This window comes from Manis javanica, chromosome 1, assembly GCF_040802235.1.
Source record: "Manis javanica isolate MJ-LG chromosome 1, MJ_LKY, whole genome shotgun sequence".
Lineage (NCBI taxonomy): Eukaryota > Metazoa > Chordata > Mammalia > Pholidota > Manidae > Manis > Manis javanica.
The window spans coordinates 103,232,306-103,257,712 of NC_133156.1; the positions used below are offsets into that span (position 1 = coordinate 103,232,306).

The 25,407-nt window shown below is 38.2% G+C and overlaps 1 protein-coding gene across 4 annotated transcripts in view; it reads right to left on the reverse strand.

The window, feature by feature from the left end:
- IPO11 (importin 11) overlaps nucleotides 1-25,407 on the reverse strand; it is a 289,809-nt gene that overhangs the window by 244,168 nt on the left and 20,234 nt on the right. For all 4 annotated transcript variants that reach the window (XM_073235815.1, XM_073235800.1, XM_073235804.1 and 1 more), the window contains exons 2-3: nucleotides 5,978-6,121; nucleotides 2,874-2,974 (exon numbers count right to left, since the gene is read on the reverse strand). In XM_073235815.1, the coding sequence (XP_073091916.1) occupies nucleotides 2,874-2,974; nucleotides 5,978-6,115 (239 nt within the window). In that variant the 5' untranslated portion in view covers nucleotides 6,116-6,121. The remainder of the gene's footprint in view (nucleotides 1-2,873; nucleotides 2,975-5,977; nucleotides 6,122-25,407) is intronic.

Below are 25,407 nucleotides of genomic sequence, written 5' to 3' on the forward strand. Positions count from 1 at the left end.
TGTCTTTTGGATGGTAGCCATCCTTACTGGTGTGAGGTGGTATCTCATTGTGGTTTTAATTTGCATTTATCTGATAACTAGCGATGTGGAGCATCTTTTCAATGTGCCTGTTAGCCATTTGAATTTCTTCTTTGGAGAACTGTCTGTTTAGCTCTTCTGCCCATTTTTTAATTGGATTATTTGCTCTTTGTTTGTTGAGGTGCGTGAGCTCTTTATATATTTTGGATTTCAAGCCTTTATCGGATCTGTCATTTACGAATATATTCTCCCATACTGAAGGATACCTTTTTGTTCTATTGATGGTGTCCTTTACTGTACAGAAGCTTTTCAGCTTGATGTAGTCCCACTTGTTCATTTTTGCTTTTGTTTCCCTTGCCCGGGGAGATATGTTCATGAAGAAGTCTCTCATGTTTATGTCCAAGAGATTTTTGCCTATGTTTTTTTCTAAGAGTTTTATGGTTTCATGACTTACATTCAGGTCTTTGATCCATTTAGAATTTACTTTTGTATATGGGGTTAGACAGTGATTCAGTTTCATTCTCTTACATGTAGCTGTCCAGTTTTGCCAGCACCATCTGTTGAAGAGGCTGTCATTTCCCCACTGTATGTCCATGGCTCCTTTATTGTATATTAATTGACCATATATGTTTGGGTTAATGTCTGGAGTCTCTATGCTGTTCCACTGGTCTGTGGCCCTCTTCTTGTGCCAGTACCAAATTGTTTTGATTACTGTGGCTTTGAAGTAGAGCTTGAAATTGGGGAGCGAGATCCCCCTCACTTTATTCTTCCTTCTCAGGATTGCTTTGGCTATTCAGGGTCGTTAGTGTTTCCATATGAATTTTTGAACTATTTGTTCCAATTTGTTAAAGAATGCTGTCGGTAATTTGATAGGGATTGCATCAAATCTGTAGATTGCTTTGGGCAGGATGGCCATTTTGACAATAGTAATTCTTCTTAGGCAAGAGCATGGGATGAGTTTCCATTTGCTAGTGTCCTCTTTAATTTCTCTTAAGAGTGCCTTACAGTTTTCAAGGTATAGGTCTTTCACTTCCTTGGTTAGGTTTATTCCTAGGTATTTCATTCTTTTTGATGCAATTGTGAATGGAATTGTTTTCCTGATTTCTCTTTCTATTGGTTCATTGTTAGTGTATAGGAAAACCACAAATTTCTGTGTGTTAATTTTGTATCCTGCAACTTTGCTGTATTCCGATATCAGTTCTAGTGAGTTGCTCTTTTTTTTTTTTTTTTGTAGATAATTATTTTTTATTGAAGGGTAGTTGACACACAGTATTACATTAGTTTCAGGTGTACAACACAGTGATTCAACATTTATATACATGATAATTCTAGGTACCAGCTATCACCATACCAAGTTGTTACAATATTTTGACTATATTCCTTATGCTATACATTACATCCCAGTTACTTATTTATTTTACAATTGGAAGTGTGTACTTTTTGTGTGGGGGGGGGGGGGGCATCTCTCCTATTTATTGATCAAATGGTTGTTAACAACAATACAATTCTGTATAGGGGAGTCAATGCTCAATGCACAATCATTAATCCACCCCAAGCCTAATTTTCATCAGTCTCCAATCTTCTGAGGCATAACGAACAAGTTCTTACATGGAGAACAAATTCTTACATAGTAAATAAGTTACATGGTGAACAGTACAAGGGCAGTCATCACAGAAACTTTTGGTTTTGATCATGCATTATGAACTATAAACAATCAGTCCAAATATGAATATTCGTTTGATTTTTATACTTGATTTATATGTGGATACCACATTTCTCTCTTTATTATTATTATTTTTAATAAAATGCTGAAGTGGTAGGTAGATGCAAGATAAAGGTAGAAAACACAGTTTAGTGTTGTAAGAGAGCAAATGTAGATGATCAGGTGTGTGCCTGTAGACTATGTGTTAATCAGTTGCTAATTCTTTATGTGAAAGTACAATCTGAAATAATACTTTACTATCCTTTCTAAAACAGTTATTTATAACCATATTCTTCAAACAACCAGTAAAACAAACTGAATTTAAGAGGCATCTAAAATTTAATTGGACATGGCAGTGAAAAAGTGTGTTTTCACATAGAAAAAGTATTGCACTGTTTCTAATAACTCAGTATACAGTTTCTCATAACTACTCATTTATCTCAAAATTATTAATTCTATAAGTAAGAGAAGGATTTGCTTTAGACTACATTATACTAACTGCAGCCTTAAAATATTCCAGTTTCTTCCAGTATTATTCAAGGGACAATTTTATATGTACTTAGAAATACTCAAAAAAAATGTTTAAGGCCTTATAAATATAATAATGTAAAGAGCTATAGTGCCACCTACTGGAAAAAAAGACTTATTTCAGCAAAGTTTACTTTTCTATCAAATGAATTCCAGGGTCATGTCTACATTGTCTTTCCATCAATTATATAATGTGTAATTAACTACTAACAGAAATCTGATCACTTAACCATCAGAGAAGTTACAACTGAGATTACAAACGTATATCCCATTCCCACCACAAAGGAAATTATGCCAAAGACTGGGAAAAAGGCTGGCTCAGAAATGACCTTAGATGTTCTTCTCAATGACTTTTTTCAAAATACTAACTTCAAACTTCTTTAAAAAAATTTTTCCTAAAACTTTTTTTTTTAACATGACTTATTCCCTCAGCATTAATTTTGTGCCCATAAAATTAGACATCCTTGAAAGCAGAAGGCCAACAAGAAATCTACATCTTCTTATATCCCTAAATAAAAAACTCTTTGAGTAAAGCAATAATATGGATATTGACTTGTAAATAGCTACACAGAACACTTTTCTTCTTTAATAGTTATCCAGAGGGAGAAAGCAATGGAAAACTTACTGAGGTGCTACTCGTCTCCAGTAACGATCAATTCCGTTTTTAAAATATAGTACAGCAAGCCACCTCACATTTATATCCAGAGTGTGGTTTGTGAAAATATTCTGTAAATAAAAACATAGTATTAGAATGACATGTAACAAGGTGAAAGTATAATATACCCATAATAAAGTATGGATAGATTTTTTTAATTAACTGTTTCATTTAACTTTTATCACTACATATATCATGTTATTTTCTAAGTATTTATAGCTCTACAATTCATGTAAGAAAGCACACATGCTCAATAGCATGTTAACTGTTTAAGCTGAATAATGGATATGTGGAGATTCATTATACTACTCTTTCAGACATGCTTGAAATTTTCCTAATAAAAAATTAAACACAAAAGCAAACCCAGTTATATATTACAACCTATATAAAACTAAAACACCTGATAAGTTAAAAAAGAAAAAGGAGACTCAACACAACATAGTTCATGATTCTAAGGAGTCAAAGCCCTTGGGTTATTAATACATACTATGAAATAAATTATTTCAAAGTATCCTCATCAAAACAATTAGGCTTACAAATAAGCTTGACAGCAGAACATTTTTAAATGATATATAAAGGCAGATGTGATGTGAATAATTTCAACTCAAAATTAACCAATATTCAAAAATGTTATTCACTGTGCTTATCCAAATACAGGCAATCCTTGTTTCACACCATAGTGGGACACCATAAAAAGGACTGTGCAGTCCGAACCATGCAGCATGATCTTAGTAATCAAGGAGAAAATTACTATTGTTCTGAAACATTTAAACATTTTTATCAAAAAATTTATTAAAATTGTCAAAAATGTGTAACTGACAGTTGTATAAGGAAATAAAAAGAACAGTAAGGCTAATATTTACACTGTAATTTAAAATATCATGAAGACTAAGAATTAAGGTGTTTTACTTATTTGTAAAACACTCATCTAGAATAGTGGGTACACAGAACAAATGTAGCAATGTTTTAAGAAATGCATTAACTAAAGCTGCACTACACCTCAGACCAAAAGCAACTCAAATCCCCAGAAGTTTATCTCTTCAACACAATCTTGTGTGATAAAACTTCAACCCCAAAAACAATGATGTGGCAGTTGTTCTCTAGTGTAGGAAATATTTTATGTTTAGTATTAAAAACAGGTATGTATAACATAATCCCATTTCTAGAAATCATGTGTATACAAAAAGAAAGAAAGCTTATAAAAATAGTTATGTAACACACATTTGTTCCTTAATACCCCTGACAACTGAGTCAAAGTCCCTCTTTTGGGTTTCCTCTGCAAAAGAATGGACTTCTTATCACATTAATCACATTTGACTTTAACACTACCACACCACAGGTCTTAACACAGGCCACCAGTCAGGAAAATTTTCTGCTTTCCTGGAATATTTTCTACTTTCCACACGAGATTGAGTTGTGTTTATGCCTGGAGTCTAGCACAGGGCCCAGCATAGGAGAATTTCATAAATATCTACTCAGCAACTGAGTGAATGAATGGAAGCAATTTGGGAATAATGTGGAATTTGGTGGATCTTAGCCTGTCTCAGCTACACTTAGGGAACCAAGAAAAGTCAAGTTGCAAATGTCAACTGAAGTAGAAATAGTCCGTTTAAGTATATGAATAATAGGACTGCAATACAAGCCTGAGATTAGGGATACAAATTTAGGAACCTTCAGAGTAGAATGAAGAGCTAAAGCAAAAATACACTAAATATGCCAGGACAATGAGTACAGGGAAAAAGAATTAACTCGGCAGACTTTAAACCTATTATAAATATAATCTATTTCATGTAAAAGAAATTTTACCAACCTGTCTAAGAAGAAAAGTATAGCTACTAAAAATTCAAAAAAAGGTTTAGGCACTTAATATTATTAATAATTCACAATTATTAATCACACACAAAGTGAACAGTTAAGCAAGCTCCTACTGCTTTTTCTTAAGGTCCAGCACTAACTAAAATAAGGAATTCCAAAAGTGTTTCACATTTTGGCCTGAAAAACACACAGAGCACATTCATTTAAATAAACATGAAAAGTAACAATAGAGATTTTCTAGATTTATACTGTGCCCAAAACTTACAAACATCATGCTCAGATTACCTAAACAAGAATACGTATTTTCTTCAGTATTTTTAAAAAGCAATCTGTTTTGTACCTTTTTGATACTGCACCAAAGAGCCAACTTTCATATTATATTCAAAATATCATATATGGCTCCAGACATTTAATTTCCCTAACAGGCATACCAGTATCTTGTTAAATTTAACAAACAACTCCAACTTTTTAGACATGAAGTCAAAATCTATGTCAATTGCTTTTTCTATTTTACAAGATCTGATAAACAGTTGTGCTCTGAATGTGTGACCCCGTCACAAATACTGGATCAGTTTTTGATCCAATTGGTAGCCTGATTGCCCTGGCCAGAAACTAAATCTCAAGTTCTAATCAAGAGTTCTCAATTTTTCAAAAGAATAATAAAGTACGCCCTCAATACAAGACATTCTGGTATTGAGAAAACAATGTTGTTAATTAGCCAAAAACTTTAAGCTCTCAGATAGGTTTAATTAAAGCATATATTGTTAATCACTATACTATTTCCCATAATACCTATAAAAGATCAGATATGTTAAGAAAATGAAATTTTAGATGGCAGAAAGGAAACGATGTTTTAAAGTGACACTGAACAAAGCAGACCTGGGTGCAGTGCTGGCATGGGGAAACCTGACCAACTCTTGACAACCTAAGTTAACTGGGAAAAGGATAAAGACAAAACATGAAAGTGTACGACCTATAATCTTGAGGACAGAGTAACATGCTAAAATGGAGTATCAGCACAGTGTTGCCTTCTCAGCAGATACTACCAATACCCTGCTGAGCTGTTAACCAACAACAAATTTATCTTAAACACCCTCAAAGAGCCATGCCCTGAATTAATAAACAGCAGTAGTAAAGCAGGCAGTCAAACACTTGGATCAGTTTCACTAAAGTAAACAAAGTACAAGTAGGTTTTTAGAACAATTAAATGATATCTCATTTTATTAAAAATAATAGTTAACTACTGCAGATCAACTTACCAGCAACACTGAATAGAAACCTGGCTGTGTCTCCCACTGTTTCAACTGCTCCTCAGCTGGTTTTAACACAGCAGTATCCTGACTGGTGGCCTGTGTTAAGACCTGAAGAACAACAGTGCTGGCACTATTGAGATCCATGGAAACCTGGGAAAGATAGGTTATCACACTTGAATGTACATTATACATTAAAAAAAATAATTATAACAGTAACATAGAGAAAAACCTTCAGTGTTTTGCATTACTCTTATACTTTAATAGGTCACCTACTCCTTCCTGTTTCTACTGGGTTTTTATCTTTTCTATGTCCCACCCACACTTAACATAAAATTCCCATAATTCAAATAGATTTGCTTAAATCAATTTAGTTCTACAGGAAACTACCTTTCATGGTACCATAAATAGAAAAAAACTGGGGAAGGAGAAAAAAAACCCGTAGACACAGAAACCAAAGTTATGAAATTCTGGTTAATACTGTTGCCTGCCCAAGATTCTACATATAATCCCTTCTGTCTTAGTTTTTAAAAGATTAATAAATGTTATAAAAGCATTAACCACTTTATCTCTGACAAAATCAGAAGGAAGAGCATTGAAAAAAGAATTCTTTGACTCACTGCTAAGTACCTCATAACATTACTTCATGTGCCACCAATAACACACATCTGAAATGTTTTTCAAAATACAATATACCCAAGAAATATTGGGAGCGGGAGCAGAATAAACTGAACCAGCAAACAAAATATAAAGTCTACATTAGAAATGATCTTAAGGTTGGATAATCTAACCCTACACTAAATATATGAAGCCATTCTAAAAATACATGAGCAATTTATTGAATTCACTAGGAATTCTGTTTCTAATCATCCCCCAAATTATATGCAATTGTATACTTAGCAAAGTATGTATAATTGTTCATAATATACATGTATGAAGTGTATAAGATTAGAATAGCTAAAAATTGACAGAAATCTAAATTCTCAGTGCAGAGGTGACTGGGAATAAATATACTTTGTGACAGTAATTATATTTAAACTGAAAAATGTTCTAGATAGTAAAAGTCTGAAAGTCATTAATCCATAAAGAAATAGCCAAAGCAAGCAACTTCCTTTGTTAAAGAGTTGTAATTAAATTGCAATGACTAATGAAAAGGGAAGGTCCCAAATGTTGATTCAATAAGAAATCTGACCCAAAATATTACAACTTTTAAGAAATATTAGCAATTTTGAAGCCTATGTGAGTAAAGTAGAGCTAGAGCAAAATAACCAGAATTAGACAAAATGCCATCAATTAACAATGGAGTTTGCTAAGATTTTAAACTAGTAGTCTGTTCTTGTCTCTTTTAGAACTGACTAGGGTTCCTTATAGATACATACTCCTTCTCCTACTAATTGGGAGTTCCTTGAACAATGTAAGTTCCTGTGTTCATTATTACTTGAAAACAAGTGAACACATTTTCACTCAATTTAGAAGGCTTATTGGTGAGGTATGATTTCAAAAATAGGCTATGTAAGAGAAATTTACTTTATGGAGACTTTAGAAGATACATTAAAGAGACTGTAATTTTTTCCTTCCAGCAGAAATATAATGCAAGCCACAAAAGCAACCCATATATGTAATTTTATATTTTCTAGTAGCCACATTAAGTAAAAGGAAACATGAAATTAGTTTTAATATTATATCATATTTAACTCAACATATCCAAAATGTTATCATTTCAGCATGTTATCAATATTTTGTTTTATGTTTTTGTTTTTTATAGTCTTTAAAATCCTGCATATATTTTTACACTTAAAGCACACCTTATTTTAAGCTAACCACATTCCAAGTACTCAATAGCGACAGGTGGTTAGTAGCTACCCTGTTACATATCAGCACAACCCCCAGAAAAAGCCCTCCTCCGTGTGTGGTCCTAAGACTGGTAACACCAGCACCATCTCATGGAAATACAAATTCTCACTCTTCCCTCCTAACCTACCAAATGGAACAGGAGTTGGAGGAGGGAAGCAGTGGAGCAAAAACCTAAGCCTTACTAAGTTCTCTTGTCACTGTTTTAGAATTGTAAATTGCCAAAGCTGAGAAGCTTAACTTTAGAGCATCTCAAACTGAGATACATCTGAAAACCCAGTGCCACCGCTAGTGCAGCAGATGACAACATGTACAGCAGCTCCAATTACATACTCCTATGAAAGGGTAGACCAGTGCTATCTGCAGTCCTCACAAGGGAACTGTCTAAGGTATGAAACGCAGGAATTCACTGATTCTCCCCCAACACTATAAAAGCAGCCAGCCAAAATAAAAATAAAAGGTTTTCTTTTAAAAAAGACAATATCTAAGCATATGTTATATGCCAAGCATTGAACTAAGTGCTTTATTCATTTTTTATTCTTGCTAATAATAATTCTATGCAGAAGATATTATTACCCCCATTTTTTCAGTAGAAAACTAAAGGATCAAAGATCTTACCTTGCCAAGGTCACAATCTAAGTGGCAGTGCTTGGACTTGAACACCAAAGCCACTAATCTTAATCAGTATTTAATACTCTCCTCAAGTGACACCTCTCTTGCCTTAAGGCATCTCTGAAGTCCCAGGAGCCCAATAAGATACACAATATATGCTTACTAAATATTTGCTGAATAAAGTGATGAATTTTGAATAAAGTATTCACACTGAACTATTCAGCCTCTAATTAAATTATTAAGTAAAATTGCTGAAAGCCTGCTAGGTACCAGGCACTGTTCTAGGTGCTGAGAACAGAGAACAGGTGCTGTACAAAGCAGTACCTCTGATTTCATGCATCTTACATTCTAGTGGGAGAAGCTAGATTTGTTAGGAAGGAAGGAAGGGATGAAGGGAGGGAAGGAGGAAGCAAGGAAGGAAACAGGTTATGATATGAAGAAAATAAGATATTGTTAAAGACTGGCTACAGATGAATTTGTTACTTTACATTGGGTGTTCAGGGAAGGCTTATGAGGTGACATTTACAAGACACATGAATGACTAGAGAGACACAGCCATGCAAAGATCGGAAAGCAGAGCTTCACATAGGGGAAACAACTGAAAACAAGGCTTTAATGGAAGAAACGAAGTTAACAAGGGCAGTATGATTGACACTTAATGAGAAAAGGGGGAAATGGTACACAGTGAGGTTGGAGAAATAGGCAGGAACAGATCATGTACAATTTTGTAGGGGAAAATAAACTGTCTAGATTTTTATGTATGTACCAAAAAAATGCCACTGGAAGACAAGAAGAATATATGGATATATTGATATGAATATAATTATAGAAAAGGGCTCTATCAGAATTCATTCAGACCTAAAATCCCACCTCCCAAAAAGAAAGAAAAAAAGCCATGTCCCTCTTTTGGGCTACTATTTGAAAAATAAAATCACTGAATATTACCAACATGAGAGAAATTTTTACTAAAACATTGTGCAGAGTGCGTATGCGCACACGCGCACGCGAGCACACACACACACACACACATACACACACACACCACTTTATAGCATGACAATCTTTAAGTCTACATACTCTTACCCATAAGCCCACTTACCCTCATCATTCAACTGTTCTAGTGGAAGCTGCTAGACTTCCCCAGCCTAACCTCTCCCTCCAGGCCGTGCTCTAACCAGATCCTTCCCAGAAGTATATGCTCTGTACCCAACCGACCCCCATCACCCACCCATTCCCACTCCTTGCTTCCAAGAAGCTCATCCAGTCTGGGAGGGAGAACTCTGTTTGAATACTTTGAAAAATCAATTTTGTGTCAAGCACTGCAATACCTATTAGAATGGTAAGAATCAGAAAGAGTCTTTTTCCTCTGCCCAAATTCTGCAGGATAATGAGGTGGGAGGCAGAAGGAACTATTCTTATCATGAAAATAAGCTGTGAAAAAGTAAGTTTCTCGAATACCAACTGGAATCCAGAGTTTATTCCCCCCAGAGAAACAATATTATGAGTGGTTTAAGCAATGGGTAAAAAGGTTTTGAGGTCTGAAAAAACAAACCACCACTCACAAACTCCACTGTAAAAATTTCTAAATATTAGTTAACTCATAAGGGAAATTTCAGCAACAATCAGTTCCTAAATTTCAGATTAAATAATGCATCATCAAAAAAACAATTCAGGAATGAGAGACCTATAATGGATTATTAAAAAATAACTCATAACTAATTCTGTAACACCCTCCTGTGTTGACAGATAGTAGCTGCACTGGATGGAGTGAGGATTTAATAATATGTATAACTGTTGAACCACTGTGTTGTATACTTGAAACTAATATAAAACTGTATGTCAATTTTAAAAAAATACATATATACATATATAAGTAAATAACATAACTAAAGCATATTAACTTTTTAAAGATCGTATAACCTATAAACCTATAAAAAGGAAAACTATAAACCTATAAAAAGGAATGTGGACTAACATCACTGTTTTATAGAAGAAGAACTTACAATTATCAAGAGAGTTGATAACCAGGTCTCTGGAATCCCAGCTCTTCTTTATACAATATAAAAAGGCCTCCCCACACCACTCTACTCCTAAACTCATATAAACATACCAGGCTCTCCTTTACTAGGCTGCTTGAGAAACTATCAAAAAGATTCCTAAATCCATCAAAAATCTCAAAAGATCACATTTTCTATATATTAAATATTCACACAGTATTCAATTGTGGAATTATTCTGAAAGGACAGTGGTGGCAGCAAAAAACAAGGAGAGAAATGTACTGCGTCAATACAACCGGGGATATATAAACTTCATTTGGTTTCAAAGAGATGACTGCTGCCTACTGGTAGTCAGTTTGGGGGGTGGAACACCTACAAAACTAAGCTTCTGTACACTTTTTTTGGAATTAACATGCAGAAATACAATGCGGTTGCCACTATCATTTGCCCCTAGTAGTGAAGCAGACATACAACCAGTCTCCCCAAATAATGGAGACCTGAGAGTGACAGAGAAAGAGGTGACAGGAGGATAGGCAGAGAGAGAGAAGGAAGACTGAGAGGAGGAAGAGAAGGAAGGAGAAAAGAAAGGAGGCAGGAAGAAGGTAGAAGGTTGAAGGGAATGGAAAGACAGACACCAATGTGTGGGAATGGCTAAAGGTATTTCTCAAAGAACTTTGCAGGATCTTCACAGAGGTCATCACCAGGTAGGCTGAAGGCCAGCGAAGCTAGTCTGTGACACTGGAAGAGCTGTTTATGTCTCCTGTGGGCAGACGTCTATGAGTAACCAAAGAAATTCTCAACCTAGGTTAGTAGAATGTATCCTTTGCCTTTCTCTGTTCCTATTAATTACTACAGCCCTTGAGACATTCAAGCAAAACAATTAAATTTACCTTGGTTTCTAATTAATAATGTATACACTGTGGTTGCTTTTCATTAATCTGTATAGTTTCAAAATTGTAAGAAAGAGGAAATACTGCTTATGACTATTTTATTAGCTCTCAACTACACTATAGAAGAGAATTATTCAAAATCTAAGTATATAACCTTTTTTCCCTAATAACAATAATAGGAAAGGAAAAAGGTGAAAATTTAAAAAGCAGGCATTTCACCTTTCCCACTTTTTCACATTTTAGCAGTTCAATTTATTACTGGGCTTACTGTAGTCTTTGATTCTGTTAAAGTCTGAACAATCTAGCAATTTGTGACCAAGAGCCTAAAAATACTCGTATCCTATAAAAATGACTTTCAAGGTTTGTTTTGGTAAGATACTTTCCCAATTCTAGAAAAATTCAAAGTCCAAAGATATACAGACAGACCTACAGTTGGAAACTTACTAATTACATTAAAAAAAACAAATAGACAAGGGAAAAACAGCACCTCTGCCTTGCCAATAAGAGAAAGAGTTCTCAGGCCTTCAGTGAATTTAATTTCAGTCATGATAATTCTGTTTAGACTACTAGATTATCTGTTTGTGCTTAGTTTTAGGACATTCTACACAAACAATAACTCCACCCCATTACTAAATGTTAAAGCAATTAGTAAGTGAACTTACTTAAAAATGAAAGTGTAAGATTACAATAATAACTACAGAAAAAAGAACTTCAAAATCAAAGAAGTATCTCCTGGTGAAACAATTGAATCACACATGGATCAACAGTGGATTTATTCACGCATGGATCAATGATGGATACTAAACCAATAACTGAAAGAACAGCTCTTGGGAAATAGAATATTCCCAGGGTGTTCAAATATCACCCCACAGATTACTAAATGCAATGAAGAAACAAAAAAAAACTTTAAAATGTCGGAGGCTCGAGGCGGAGCCAAGATGGCGGCGTGAGTAGAGCAGTGGAAATCTCCTCCCAAAAACACATAGAGCTATGAAAATATAACAAAGAAAAATCTTCCTAAAATAGAGACCACAGGACACAGGACAACATCCAGACTACATCCACACCTGCAAGAACCCAGCGCCTTGTGAAGGGGGTAAGATACAAGCCCCAGCCCGGCGGGACCCGAGCGCCCCTCCCCCCGGCTCCCGGCGGGTGGAGAGAAACCGGAGCGGTTTTTTTTTTTTTTTGGCGAGCGCTTTTTGGAAGCCTTAGAGGGACGGGCCCCCGTTGCTGGGGAGGCAGGGTGGCGGGACCGGTGAGGAGGTGCCTGGGAACGGCGCCGGAGGACAAAGAATATCCCGCGTTTCTCCCTGCGAGACCTGGGGGCGGGTGCCTGAGACCGGTGCCTGAGGACGGAGGAGGTCGCGCGTTTTTCCCCTTTTTTTTTCTTCTCTTTTTGGCGAGCGCTTTTTGGAAGCCTTGAAGGGACGGGGACCCCAGTGCTAGGGAGGCACGGTGGCGGGACTGGTGAGCGGGTGGCTGGGACCGGCGCCTGAGGACAAAGAATATCCCCCGTTTTTCCCTGCGGGACCGGTGGGCGGGTGCCTGAAACCGGCACTTGAGAACAGAGGAAATCGCGCGTTTTTCCCCTTTTTTTTTTCTCTTTTCTGTGAGTGCTTTTCGGAAGCCTAAAAGGGACAGGGACCCCGGTGTTAGGGAGGCAGGGCGGCGGGACTGGTGAGCGGGTGCCTGGGACCGGCACCTGAGGACAAAGAATATCCCGCATTTTTCCCTGTGGGACCGGTGGGTGGGTGCCTGAGACCAGCACCTGAGGACGGAAGAAATCGCGCGTTTTTCCCCTTTTTTTTCTCTCTTTTTGCCGAGTGCTTTTTGGAAGCCTTGAAGGGACAGGGACCCCGGTGCTAGGGAGGCAGGGCGGCAGGACTGGTGAGCGGGTGCGTGGGACCAGTGCCTGAGGACAAAGAATATTGAGCGTTCCTTCCCTGCGGGACCGGTGGGTGGGTGCTTTTTGGAAGCCTTGAAAGGACAGGGACCCTGGTGCTAGGGAGACAGGGCAGCAGGACCAGTGAGCGGGTGCCTGGGACCGGCACCTGAGGACAAAAAAAAAAAAAAAAAATCGCTTGTTTTTCCCCTTTTTTTCCTTTTTTTTTCTCTTTCTTTCTGTTCCCTCTCTCATTGTTGCTGCTGTTGTTTTGGTTTGGAGAGTGCTTTTTGGAAATCTTAAAGGGGCAGGACAGGTCACTTAGACCAGAAGCAGGGAATCTGGGGATCTCTGGGCACTCTAACCCCCTGGGCAGCAGGGAGCACAGAGGCCCCTTACGGAGATAAATAGTCTCCTGGCTGCTCCCCCTCCAACGGGGCTCCACCATATTGGAGGAACAGCCCCAGCCAGGCCAAGCCCACAGCAACAGCGGAGATAAACCCCAAAGCAACTGGGCAGGAAGCAGAAGCCCTGTCTGCGCGCAGCTGCCCAGCACAAGCCACTAGAGGTCGCTATTCTCCCAGGAAAAGGCTACAAACCAACAAGAAGGGAAGCTCTTCCAGCGGTCACTTGTACCAGCTCTGCAAACTATCTCTATCACCATGAAAAGGCAAAACTACAGGCAGACAAAGATCACAGAGACAACACCTGAGAAGGAGACAGACCTAACTAGTCTTCCTGAAAAAGAATTCCAAATAAAAATCATGAACATGCTGACAGAGATGCAGAGAAAAATGCAAGAGCAATGGGATGAGATGCAGAGAAAAATGCAAGAGCAGTGGGATGAGATGCAGAGAAAAATGCAAGAGCAGTGGGATGAAGTCCGGAAGGAGATCACAGATGTCAGGAAAGAGATCACAGAAGTGAAACAATCCCTGGAAGGATTTATAAGCAGAATGGATAAGATGCAAGAGGCCATTGAAGGAATAGAAGCCAGAGAACAGGAACGTATAGAAGCTGACATAGAGAGAGATAAAAGGATCTCCAGGAATGAAACAACACTAAGAGAAATATGTGACCAATACAAAAGGAAAAACATTCGTATTATAGGGATACCAGAAGAGGAAGAAAGAGGAAAAGGGATAGAAAGTGTCTTTGAAGAAATAATTGCTGAAAACTTCCCCAAACTGGGGGAGGAAATAATCGAACAGACCATGGAATTATACAGAACCCCCAACACAAAGGATCCAAGGAGGACAACACCAAGACACATAATAATTAAAATGGCAAGGATCAAGGACAAGGAAAGAGTTTTAAAGGCAGCTAGAGAGAAAAAGGTCACCTATAAAGGAAAACCAATCAGGCTAACATCAGACTTCTCAACAGAAACCCTACAGGCCAGAAGAGAATGGCATGATATACTTAATGCAATGAAACAGAAAGGCCTTGAACCAAGGATACTGTATCCAGCACGACTATCATTTAAATATGATGGTGGGATCAAACAATTCCCAGACAAGCAAAAGCTGAGGGAATTTGCTTCCCACAAACCACCTCTACAGGGCATCCTACAGGGACTGCTCTAGATGGGAGCACCCCTAAAAAGAGCACAGAACAAAACACACAACATATGAAGAATGGAGGAGGAGGAATAAGAAGGGAGAGAAGAAAAGACTCTCCAGACAGTGTATATAACAGCTCAATAAGCGAGCTAAGTTAGGCAGTAAGATACTAAAGAAGCTAACCTTGAACCTTTGGTAACCACGAATCTAAAGCCTGCAATGGCAATAAGTACATATCTTTCAATAGTCACCCTAAATGTAAATGGACTTAATGCACCAATCAAAAGACATAGAGTAATAGAATGGATAAAAAAGCAAGACCCATCTATATGCTGCTTACAAGAAACTCACCTTAAACCCAAAGATAAGCATAGACTAAAAGTCAAGGGATGGAAAAACATATTTCAGGCAAACAACAGTGAGAAGAAAGCAGGGGTTGCAGTACTAATATCAGACAAAATAGACTTCAAAACAAAGAAAGTAACAAGAGATAAAGAAGGCCACTACATAATGATAAAGGGCTTAGTCCAACAAGAGGATATAACCATTCTAAATATATATGCACCCAATACAGGAGCACCAGCATATGTGAAGCAAATACTAACAGAACTAAAGAGGGAAATAGACTGCAATGCATTCATTGTAGGAGACTTCAACACACCACTCACCCCAAAGGATAGATCCACCGGGCAGAAAATAAGTAAAGACACACAGGCACTGAACAACACACTAGAACAGATGGACCTAATAGACATCTATAGAACTCTACATCCAAAAGCAACAGGATATACATTCTTCTCAAGTGCACATGGAACATTCTCCAGAATAGACCACATACTAGCTCACAAAAAGAGCCTCAGTAAATTCCACAATATTGAAATTCTACCAACCAATTTTTCAGACCACAAAGGTATGAAAGTAGAAATAAATTCTACAAAGAAAACAAAAAGGCTCACAAACACATGGAGGCTTAACAACATGCTACTAAATAATCAATGGATCAATGAACAAATCAAAATAGAGATCAAGGAATATATAGAAACAAATGACAACAACAACACTAAGCCCCAACTTCTGTGGGATGCAGCGAAAGCAGTCTTAAGAGGAAAGTATATAGCAATCCAGCCACACTTGAAGAAGGAAGAACAATCCCAAATGAATAGTCTAACATCACAATTATTAAAACTGGAAAAAGAAGAACAAATGAGGCCTAAAGTCAGCAGAAGGAGGGACATAATAAAGATCAGAGAAGAAATAAACAAAATTGAGAAGAATAAAACAATAGCAAAAATCAACGAAACCAAGAGCTGGTTCTTTGAGAAAATAAACAAAATAGATAAGCCTCTAGCCCAACTTATTAAGAGAAAAAGAGAGTCAACACAAATCAACATAATCAGAAATGAGAATGGAAAAATCACGACAGACTCCACAGAAATACAAAGAATTATTAAAGACTACTATGAAAACCTATATGCCAACAAGCTGGAAAACCTAGAAGAAATGGACAACTTCCTAGAAAAATACAACCTCCCAAGACTGACCAAGGAAGAAACACAAAAGTTAAACAAACCAATTACAAGCAAAGAAATTGAAACAGTAATCAAAAAACTACCCAAGAACAAAACCCCGGGGCCGGACGGATTTACCTCGGAATTTTATCAGACACACAGAGAAGACATAATACCCATTCTCCTTAAAGTGTTCCACAAAATAGAAGAAGAGGGAATACTCCCAAACTCATTCTATGAAGCCAACATCACCCTAATACCAGAACCAGGAAAAGACCCCACCAAAAAAGAAAATTACAGACCAATATCCCTGATGAATGTAGATGCAAAAATACTCAATAAAATATTAGCAAACAGAATTCAACAGTATATCAAAAGGATCATACACCATGACCAAGTGGGGTTCATCCCAGGGATGCAAGGATGGTACAACATTCGAAAATCCATCAACATCATCCACCACATCAACAAAAAGAAAGACAAAAACCACATGATCATCTCCATAGATGCTGAAAAAGCATTTGACAAAATTCAACATCCATTCATGATAAAAACTCTCAGCAAAATGGGAATAGAGGGCAAGTACCTCAACATAATAAAGGCCATATATGATAAACCCACAGCCAGCATTATACTGAACAGCGAGAAGCTGAAAGCATTTCCACTGAGATCGGGAACCAGACAGGGATGCCCACTCTCCCCACTGTTATTTAACATAGTACTGGAGGTCCTAGCCACGGCAATCAGACAAAACAAAGAAATACAAGGAATCCAGATTGGTAAAGAAGAAGTTAAACTGTCACTATTTGCAGATGATATGATACTGTACATAAAAAACCCTAAAGACTCCACTCCAAAACTACTAGAACTGATATCGGAATACAGCAAAGTTGCAGGATACAAAATCAACACACAGAAATCTGTAGCTTTCCTATACACTAACAACGAATCAATAGAAAGAGAAATCAGGAAAACAATTCCATTCACCATTGCATCAAAAAGAATAAAATACCTAGGAATAAACCTAACCAAGGAAGTGAAAGACTTATACTCTGAAAACTACAAGTCACTCTTAAGAGAAATTAAAGGGGACACTAATAAATGGAAACTCATCCCATGCTCATGGCTAGGAAGAATTAATATCGTCAAAATGGCCATCCTGCCGAAAGCAATATACAAATTTGATGCAATCCCTCTCAAATTACCAGCAACATTCTTCAATGAATTGGAACAAATAATTCAAAAATTCATATGGAAACACCAAAGACCCCGAATAGCCAAAGCAATCCTGAAAAAGAAGAATAAAGCAGGGGGGATCTCACTCCCCAACTTCAAGCTCTACTACAAAGCCATAGTAATCAAGACAATTTGGTACTGGCACAAGAACAGAGCCACAGACCAGTGGAACAGATTAGAGACCCCAGAAATTAACCCAAACATATATGGTCAATTAATATTTGATAAAGGAGCCATGGACATACAATGGCAAAATGACAGTCTCTTCAACAGATGGTGCTGGCAAAACTGGACAGCTACATGTAGGAGAATGAAACTGGACCATTGTCTAACCCCATATACAAAGGTAAACTCAAAATGGATCAAAGACCTGAATGTAAGTCACGAAACCATTAAACTCTTGGAAAAAAACATAGGCAAAAACCTCTTAGACATAAACATGAGTGATCTCTTCTTGAACATATCTCCCCGGGCAAGGAAAACAACAGCAAAAATGAGCAAGTGGGACTACATTAAGCTGAAAAGCTTCTGTACAGCGAAAGACACCATCAATAGAACAAAAAGGAACCCTACAGTATGGGAGAATATATTTGAAAATGACAGATCTGATAAAGGCTTGACGTCCAGAATATATAAAGAGCTCACACGCCTCAACAAACAAAAAACAAATAACCCAATTAAAAAATGGGCAGAGGAACTGAACAGACAGTTCTCCAAAAAAGAAATACAGATGGCCAAGAGACACATGAAAAGATGCTCCACATCGCTAATTATCAGAGAAATGCAAATTAAAACTACAATGAGGTATCACCTCACACCAGTAAGGATAGCTGCCATCCAAAAGACAAACAACAACAAATGTTGGCGAGGCTGTGGAGAAAGGGGAACCCTCCTACACTGCTGGTGGGAATGTAAATTAGTTCAACCATTGTGGAAAGCAGTATGGAGGTGCATCAAAATGCAAAAAAAACAGACCTACCATTTGACCCAGGAATTCCACTCCTAGGAATTTACCCTAAGAACGCAGCAATCAAGTTTGAGAAAGACAGATGCACTCCTATGTTTATCGCAGCACTATTTACAATAGCCAAGAATTGGAAGCAACCTAAATGTCCATCTGTAGATGAATGGATAAAGAAGATGTGGTACATATACACAATGGAATACTACTCAGCCATAAGAAGTGGAAAAATCCAACCATTTGCAGCAACATGGATGGAGCTGGAGAGTATTATGCTCAGTGAAATAAGCCAAGCGGAGAAAGAGAAATACCAAATGATTTCACTCATCTGAGGAGTATAGGAACAAAGGAAAAACTGAAGGAACAAAACAGCAGCAGAATTACAGAACCCAAAAATGGACTAACAGGTACCAAAGGGAAAGGAACTGGGGAGGATGGGTGGGCAGGGAGGGATAAGGGGGGGGAAGAAGAAGGGGGGTATTAAGATTAGCATGCATGGGGGGAGGGAGAAAGGGGAGGGTGGGCTGCACAACACAGAGAGGACAAGTAGTGACTCTACCACATTTTGCTAAGCTGATGGACAGTAACCGTAATGTGGTTGTTAGGGGGGACCTGATATAGGGGAGAGCATAGTAAACATAGTATTCTTCAGGTAAGTGTAGATTAAAAATTTAAAAAAAAAAAGAAAGAAAGAAAGAAAAGGGGGATTACTCCTTAACAGGATAAAACTATTGGTAAATCAAAGATCAACGCATGCTTTAAATATCCTTAATGTTGATCACTTAAAGGGTGTCAGATGATCAGCTATGGAGGTACTCTTTTCTGATAATATTCCTTTCTCTTAATTAAAAAAAAAAAAAAAAAAGCAGTTACTGTGTGCTGACCTCCAATGAGTTCTGCACAGTGGTATAGAGGGCATGTCAAAGTGTGGGCAAAGGGTCTGTTTGTTTCTACGCAGAAGATCAAGGCCTAGCTTGGATACCCAGAAAATGAACTAAGATACGATATGAGGAGGAGCTTCCGGCATCAGCACTCTCTGGAGGACTCGTGCCGGGGGATGATCATCAAAAAGCCTCCACAGGGATCCGGACGATGCTGCGGTTGTGGCTGCATCCAGCCCACCGTCTCCTGGACTTGCCATAAGAAGGAGGAGGGAGATGTCTAGGCTGGCATGTGCATACAGTGAGACAACGAATTTGACTGGATCTGTACTGTTGGAACTCAACCAGGAGTTGGGAGGGGTGCAAGTTGTAGCACCCCAAAATCTCATGACTATAGACTATCTATGGTTAAAAGAACATATGGGATGTGAACAGATCCCAGAAATGGGCTGCTTTAATTTGTCTGATGGTTCAAGTACAGTTGGAAAATATCCATCATATCATAGATAAATTTTCACAAATGCCTAGGGTGCCTAAATGGTTTTCTTGGCTTCACTGGAGATGGCTGGTAATTATAGATTTGCTTTGTTTATGTCACCGTATTCCTATTATGTTAATATGTGTGTGCAAATTAGTTAGTAGTTTAAAACCTATACATACTTAAGGTACTATACAAGAAGATATGTCAAAGAAATAATCAATCCTCCCAAGTTTCCTTCATATACTACATCTATAGCTTTTCTTCTTCCTTCCTAATTACAAACCTTAAATAGAATTCGTGCCTCATATCGAATTTACCGAGTATCATAATTCCTCCAGGTGGTAAAGATACCTCGAGACAAGTGCTGGGCATAGAAGCCACAGGGCATAAATCTGCAAAGAAGTAAAAAGCTAACCTTTGCAAACAATATGGCTTCTCTCTCACTTACCAACTTTACATTTCCCTGTATGGCCCCGGAAGATGACTGGTTAGCCAGAGACGGGTAAGATTCCTCAAGGGAGGAACAACCTAAGACAGGCACAGTCGCAGGGGGGCCATCAGGTGAGAATTTGGGGATCAACAGAGGTGAGGCTCAGAACCTCACCCCCCCTGCTTTGAGAGAAATCTTCTGCATCCGTGGATGTCTTGCTGCCCTTGTCTAGCCTGGATTAATACTTAGTCCATAGGCACACACCTGATCATCTGATCATCTACATTTGCCTTCTTACAGCACTAAACTATGTTTTCTACCTTTATCTTGCATCTACCTACCACTTCAGCATTTTATTAAAAATAAAAATAATAATAATAATAGGAGAAATGTGGGATCAACATATAAATCAAGTACAAAAATCAAATGAATATTCATATTTGACCTGATGGTTTATAGGTCATATTGCATGATCAAAACCGAAAGTTTCTGTGATGAATGCCCTTGTACTGTTCACCATGTAAGAATTTATTCACTCTGTAAGAATTCGTTCACCATGTAAGAACTTGTTCGTTATGCTTCAGAAGATTGGAGACTGACGAGAATTAGGCTTGAGATGGATTAATGATTGTACATTGAGCATTGACCCCCCTATACTGAATTTTATTGTTGTTAACAACCATTTGATCAATAAATATGAGAGATGCCCTCTCAAAAAGAAAAATAAAAAATAAAAAATAAAAAAATATAAAAAAAAAATTAAAAAAAAAGAATAAATTTAAAAAAAAAAAAAAAATGTCGGAGGCTCAAGATGGCAGCAGAAATCTCCCAAAACCATATAAATTTTTGAAAATACAACAAATACAGCTATTTCTAAAAGAGAGACCAGAAGATACAGAACAACAGTCAGGCTACAACTACATCTGCACGAACTCAGCATCTCACAAAGGGGGCAAGATACAAAACCATGACCTGGCGGGACCCAAGCACTCCCCCCACCCCAGTTCACCAGCGGGAGGAAAAGAATCAGAGCGGGGAGGGAGTTGAAGCACAGGACTGCTAAATAACCAGCCCTAGTAATCTGCACTGGGAGCAGAGACACACATTGCATGGTGTACTGGATATGAGAGAAACGGAAAAGTAAAATCCAAGACAGAGATTGCAAGCAGGTACCCACAGCTGGCTGCCCTGGAACAAAAGAAAAGTAGGAGCTTTTTAAAAGTCTTAAAGGGACAAGGGCTCAACAGCTGGACAAAATCATCCCAGGACACTCAGCCCAGCCGGCTGGGAATGTTGAGGAACTTCAGGCCCCCTAGCCCCCTGGGGGGTAAAGCAGCTCCGAAGCCCCTCACGGCATAAGCAGCCTGCCATTCATTCCCCCCAGCTGGGGTTGCAAGCAAACCAGCTGACCCACCAGAGCAGCAGAGCAGCTGAAGAGCAGCCCTGCCCACAGCAACCACACAGAGCCTCCTCCCAGTGAGCAGCTGCCCACCAGACAGAGGAAGCCAGACCAAGGCACGAAAGGGTGCCATTCTCGCAGGAGAGCACACCTGGCATGTCTGCCACCCCCCGCAGTGCGCTAGGGTAGCCTAAGGGCCACCCCGCCCACAGCAGCTCAGGAGATTATCCCAGAGACTGCCTCCCGGTGTGCAGGTAACCGGCACAAGCAGAGGAAGACGGAGCAAGGTTCGGAAGGCAGGAAGGGGCACCGTCCTGGCAGGAGAACACACCCGGCATGTCTGCCACCCTGCGCAGTGTGCTAGGCTAGCCCAAGGGCCACCCCACCCACAGAAGCTCAGGAGATTATCCAAGAGACTGCCTCCCAGTGTGCTGGTAACCAGCACAGGCAGCAGAAGCCAGAGAATGGTCCAGAAGGCACGAACGAACGCTGTCCTCACAGGAGAACACACCCAGCATGTCTGTCAACCCCCGCAGTGCACTAGGCAAGCCCGAGGGCCAACACGCCCTCAGTAGCTCAGGAGATTATCCCAGAGACTGCACGCAGTGTGTGGGTAGATGGCATAGGCAGAGGAGAAGGGCAAAGCGACCACCAAACAGGAATGGACTTTGTTCTCCCAGGTGACACAAGCACCACCTGCCTACGACCACTTCTATCACCATGAAAAAGGAGAAGAATCTGGTCCAGTCAAAAATCACTCAGATAACCTCAGAGAGAGGGCCTAGTGAGATAGATAAAACCAATCTTCCTGAGAAAGAATTCAAAATAAAAGCTATAACCATGCTGATAGACCTGCAGAGAAATATTCAGGAGCTAAGGGATGAAGTCTGGAGGGAGATAACAGAAATGAAACAGTCTTAAGAGCAGACTGGACGAGGTGCAAGAGACTGCTAATAGAATAGAAATCAGAGAACAGGAACACAGAGAAGCTGAGGTAGAGAGAGATAAAAGGATCTCTAGGAATTAAAGAATATTAAGACAACTGTGTGACCAATAAAAAAGGAACAATATTCGCATTATAGGGGTCCCAGAAGAAAAAGAGAGAAAAAGGGATGGAAAGTGACTTTGAAGAAATAACTGCTGAAAACTTCCCCAAGCTGGGGAAGGAAACAGTCTCTCAGACCATGGAAGCCCACAGATCTCCCAACACAAGGGACCCAAGGAGGGCAACACCAACACATATAATAATTAAAATGGCAAAGATCAAAGACAAGGACAGGGTATTAAAGGCAGCCAGAAAGAGAAAAAAGATCACCTATAAAGGAAAACCCATCAGGCTATAATCAGATTTCTAAACAGAAACCTTACAGGCCAGAAGACAATGGCATGATATATTTAATGCAATGAAACAGAAGACCCTTGAACCAAGAATATTATATCCAGCACAATTATCATTTAAATTTGAAGGAGGGATTAAACAATCTCCAGACAAGCAAAAGTTGAGGGAATTTGCCTCCCACAAAACAACACTACCGGATATTTTAAAGGGAATGCTCTAGATGGAAGCACTCCTAAGGCTAAATAGATATTACCAGAGAAAACAAAATAGATATCACCACAGAAAACAGCAAAGAAAGCCGACCAACTAAATACTAACTACAGGGCAAACATATAATCAACTATTCACAAAAGCAGTCAAAGGAAACACAAAAGAGTACAGAATAAAACACCTAACATATAAAGAATGGAGGAGGAGGAATAAGAAGGGAGAGAAATAAAGAATCATCAGACTGTGTTTATAATAGCTTAAAAAGAGACTTAAGTTAGATGGTAAGATAGTAAAGTTATCTTTGAATCTTTGGTAACCATGAATCCAAAGCATTGAAAGGTATTAAGTACGTGTCTGTCGATAATCACCCTTAATGCAAATGGACTGAATGCACCAATCAAAAGACACAGAGTAATAGAATGGATAAAAAAGCAAGACCCATCTATACGCTGCTTACAAAAGACTCACCTCAAACCCAAAGACATACACAGACTAAAAGTCAAGGGATGGAAAAAGATATTTCATGCAAACAATAGGGAGAAAAAAGCAGGTGTTACAGTACTTGTATCAGACAAAATACACTCCAAAACAGAGAGTAACAAGGGATAAAGAAGGACATTATAATAATAAAGGGGTCAGTCCAACAAGAGGATATAACCATTATAAATATATATGCACCCAATACAGGAGCACCAACATATGTGAAACAAATACTAACAGAATTAAAGGAGGAAACAGAATGCAATGCATTCATTTTAGGAGACTTCAACACACCACTCACTCCAAAGGACAGATCAACCAGACAGAAAATGAGTAAAGACAGAGGCACTGGAAAACACACTAGAACAGATGGACCTAACAGACATCTACAGAACTCTACAATGAAAAGCAGCAGGATACAAATAATTCTCAAGTGCACATGGAACATTTTCCATAATAAACCACATACTAGGCCACAAAAAGAACCTCATTGAATTCAAAAAGATTCAAATTATACCAACCAACTTCTCAGATCACAAAGGTATAAAACTAGAAATAAATTGTACAAAGAAAAAAAAGGTTCACAAACACATGGAAGCTTAACAACATGCTCCTAAATAATTAATGCATCAATGACCAAATTAAAACAGAGATACAGCAATATATGGCAACAAATGACAACAACACCACAAAGCCCCAACTTCTGTGGGATGCAGTAAAGGCAGTGATAAGAGGAAAGTATATATAGCAATACAGGCCTATTTAAAGAAGGAAGAACAATCCCAAATGAATAGTCTAAAGTCACAATTACTGAAACTAAAAAAGAAGAACAAATGAGACCAAAAGTCAGCAGAAGGAGGAACATAATAAAGATCAGAGAAGAAATAAATAAAATTGAGAAGAATAAAATAATAGAAAAAAATAAATGAAACCAAGAGCAGGTTCTTTAAGAAAATAAACAAAATAGATAAATCCCTAGCCATACTTAAGAGAAAAAGAGACTCTACACATGTAAACAGAATCACAACAGAGAAAGGAAAAATCAAGATGGACCCGACAGAAATACAAAGAATTACTAGAGAATACTATGAATACTAGAGAATACTAGAGAATATATGCTAACAAGCTGGAAAACCTAGAAGAAATGGACAATTTCCTAGAAAAATACAACCTTCAAAGACTGACTAAGGAAGAAATAGAAAATATAAAAAGACCAAGTACCAGCAACAAAATTGAATTGGTAATCAAAAAACTACTCAAGAACAAAATGTCCAGGCCAGATGGATGCACCACTGAATTTTATTAGACACTTAGAGAAGACATAACACCAATTCTCCTTAAAGTTTTCCAAAAAATAGAAGAGGAGGGAATACTTCCAAACTTATTCTATGAAGCCAGCATCACTCTAACACCAAAACCAGGCAAAGACCTATAAAAAAGAAAATTACAGACCAATAAACCTAATGAACATAGATGCAAAAATACTCAACAAAATATTAGCAAACCGAATTCAAAAATACATCAAGAGGATCATACACCATGACCAAGTGGGATTCATCTCAGGGATGTAAGGATGGTACAACATTCAAAAATCCATCAACATCATCCACCACATCAATAAAAAGAAGGACAAAAACCACATGATCATCTCCATAGATGCTCAAAAAGCATTTGACAAAATTTAACATCCATTCATGATAAAAACACTCAACAATAT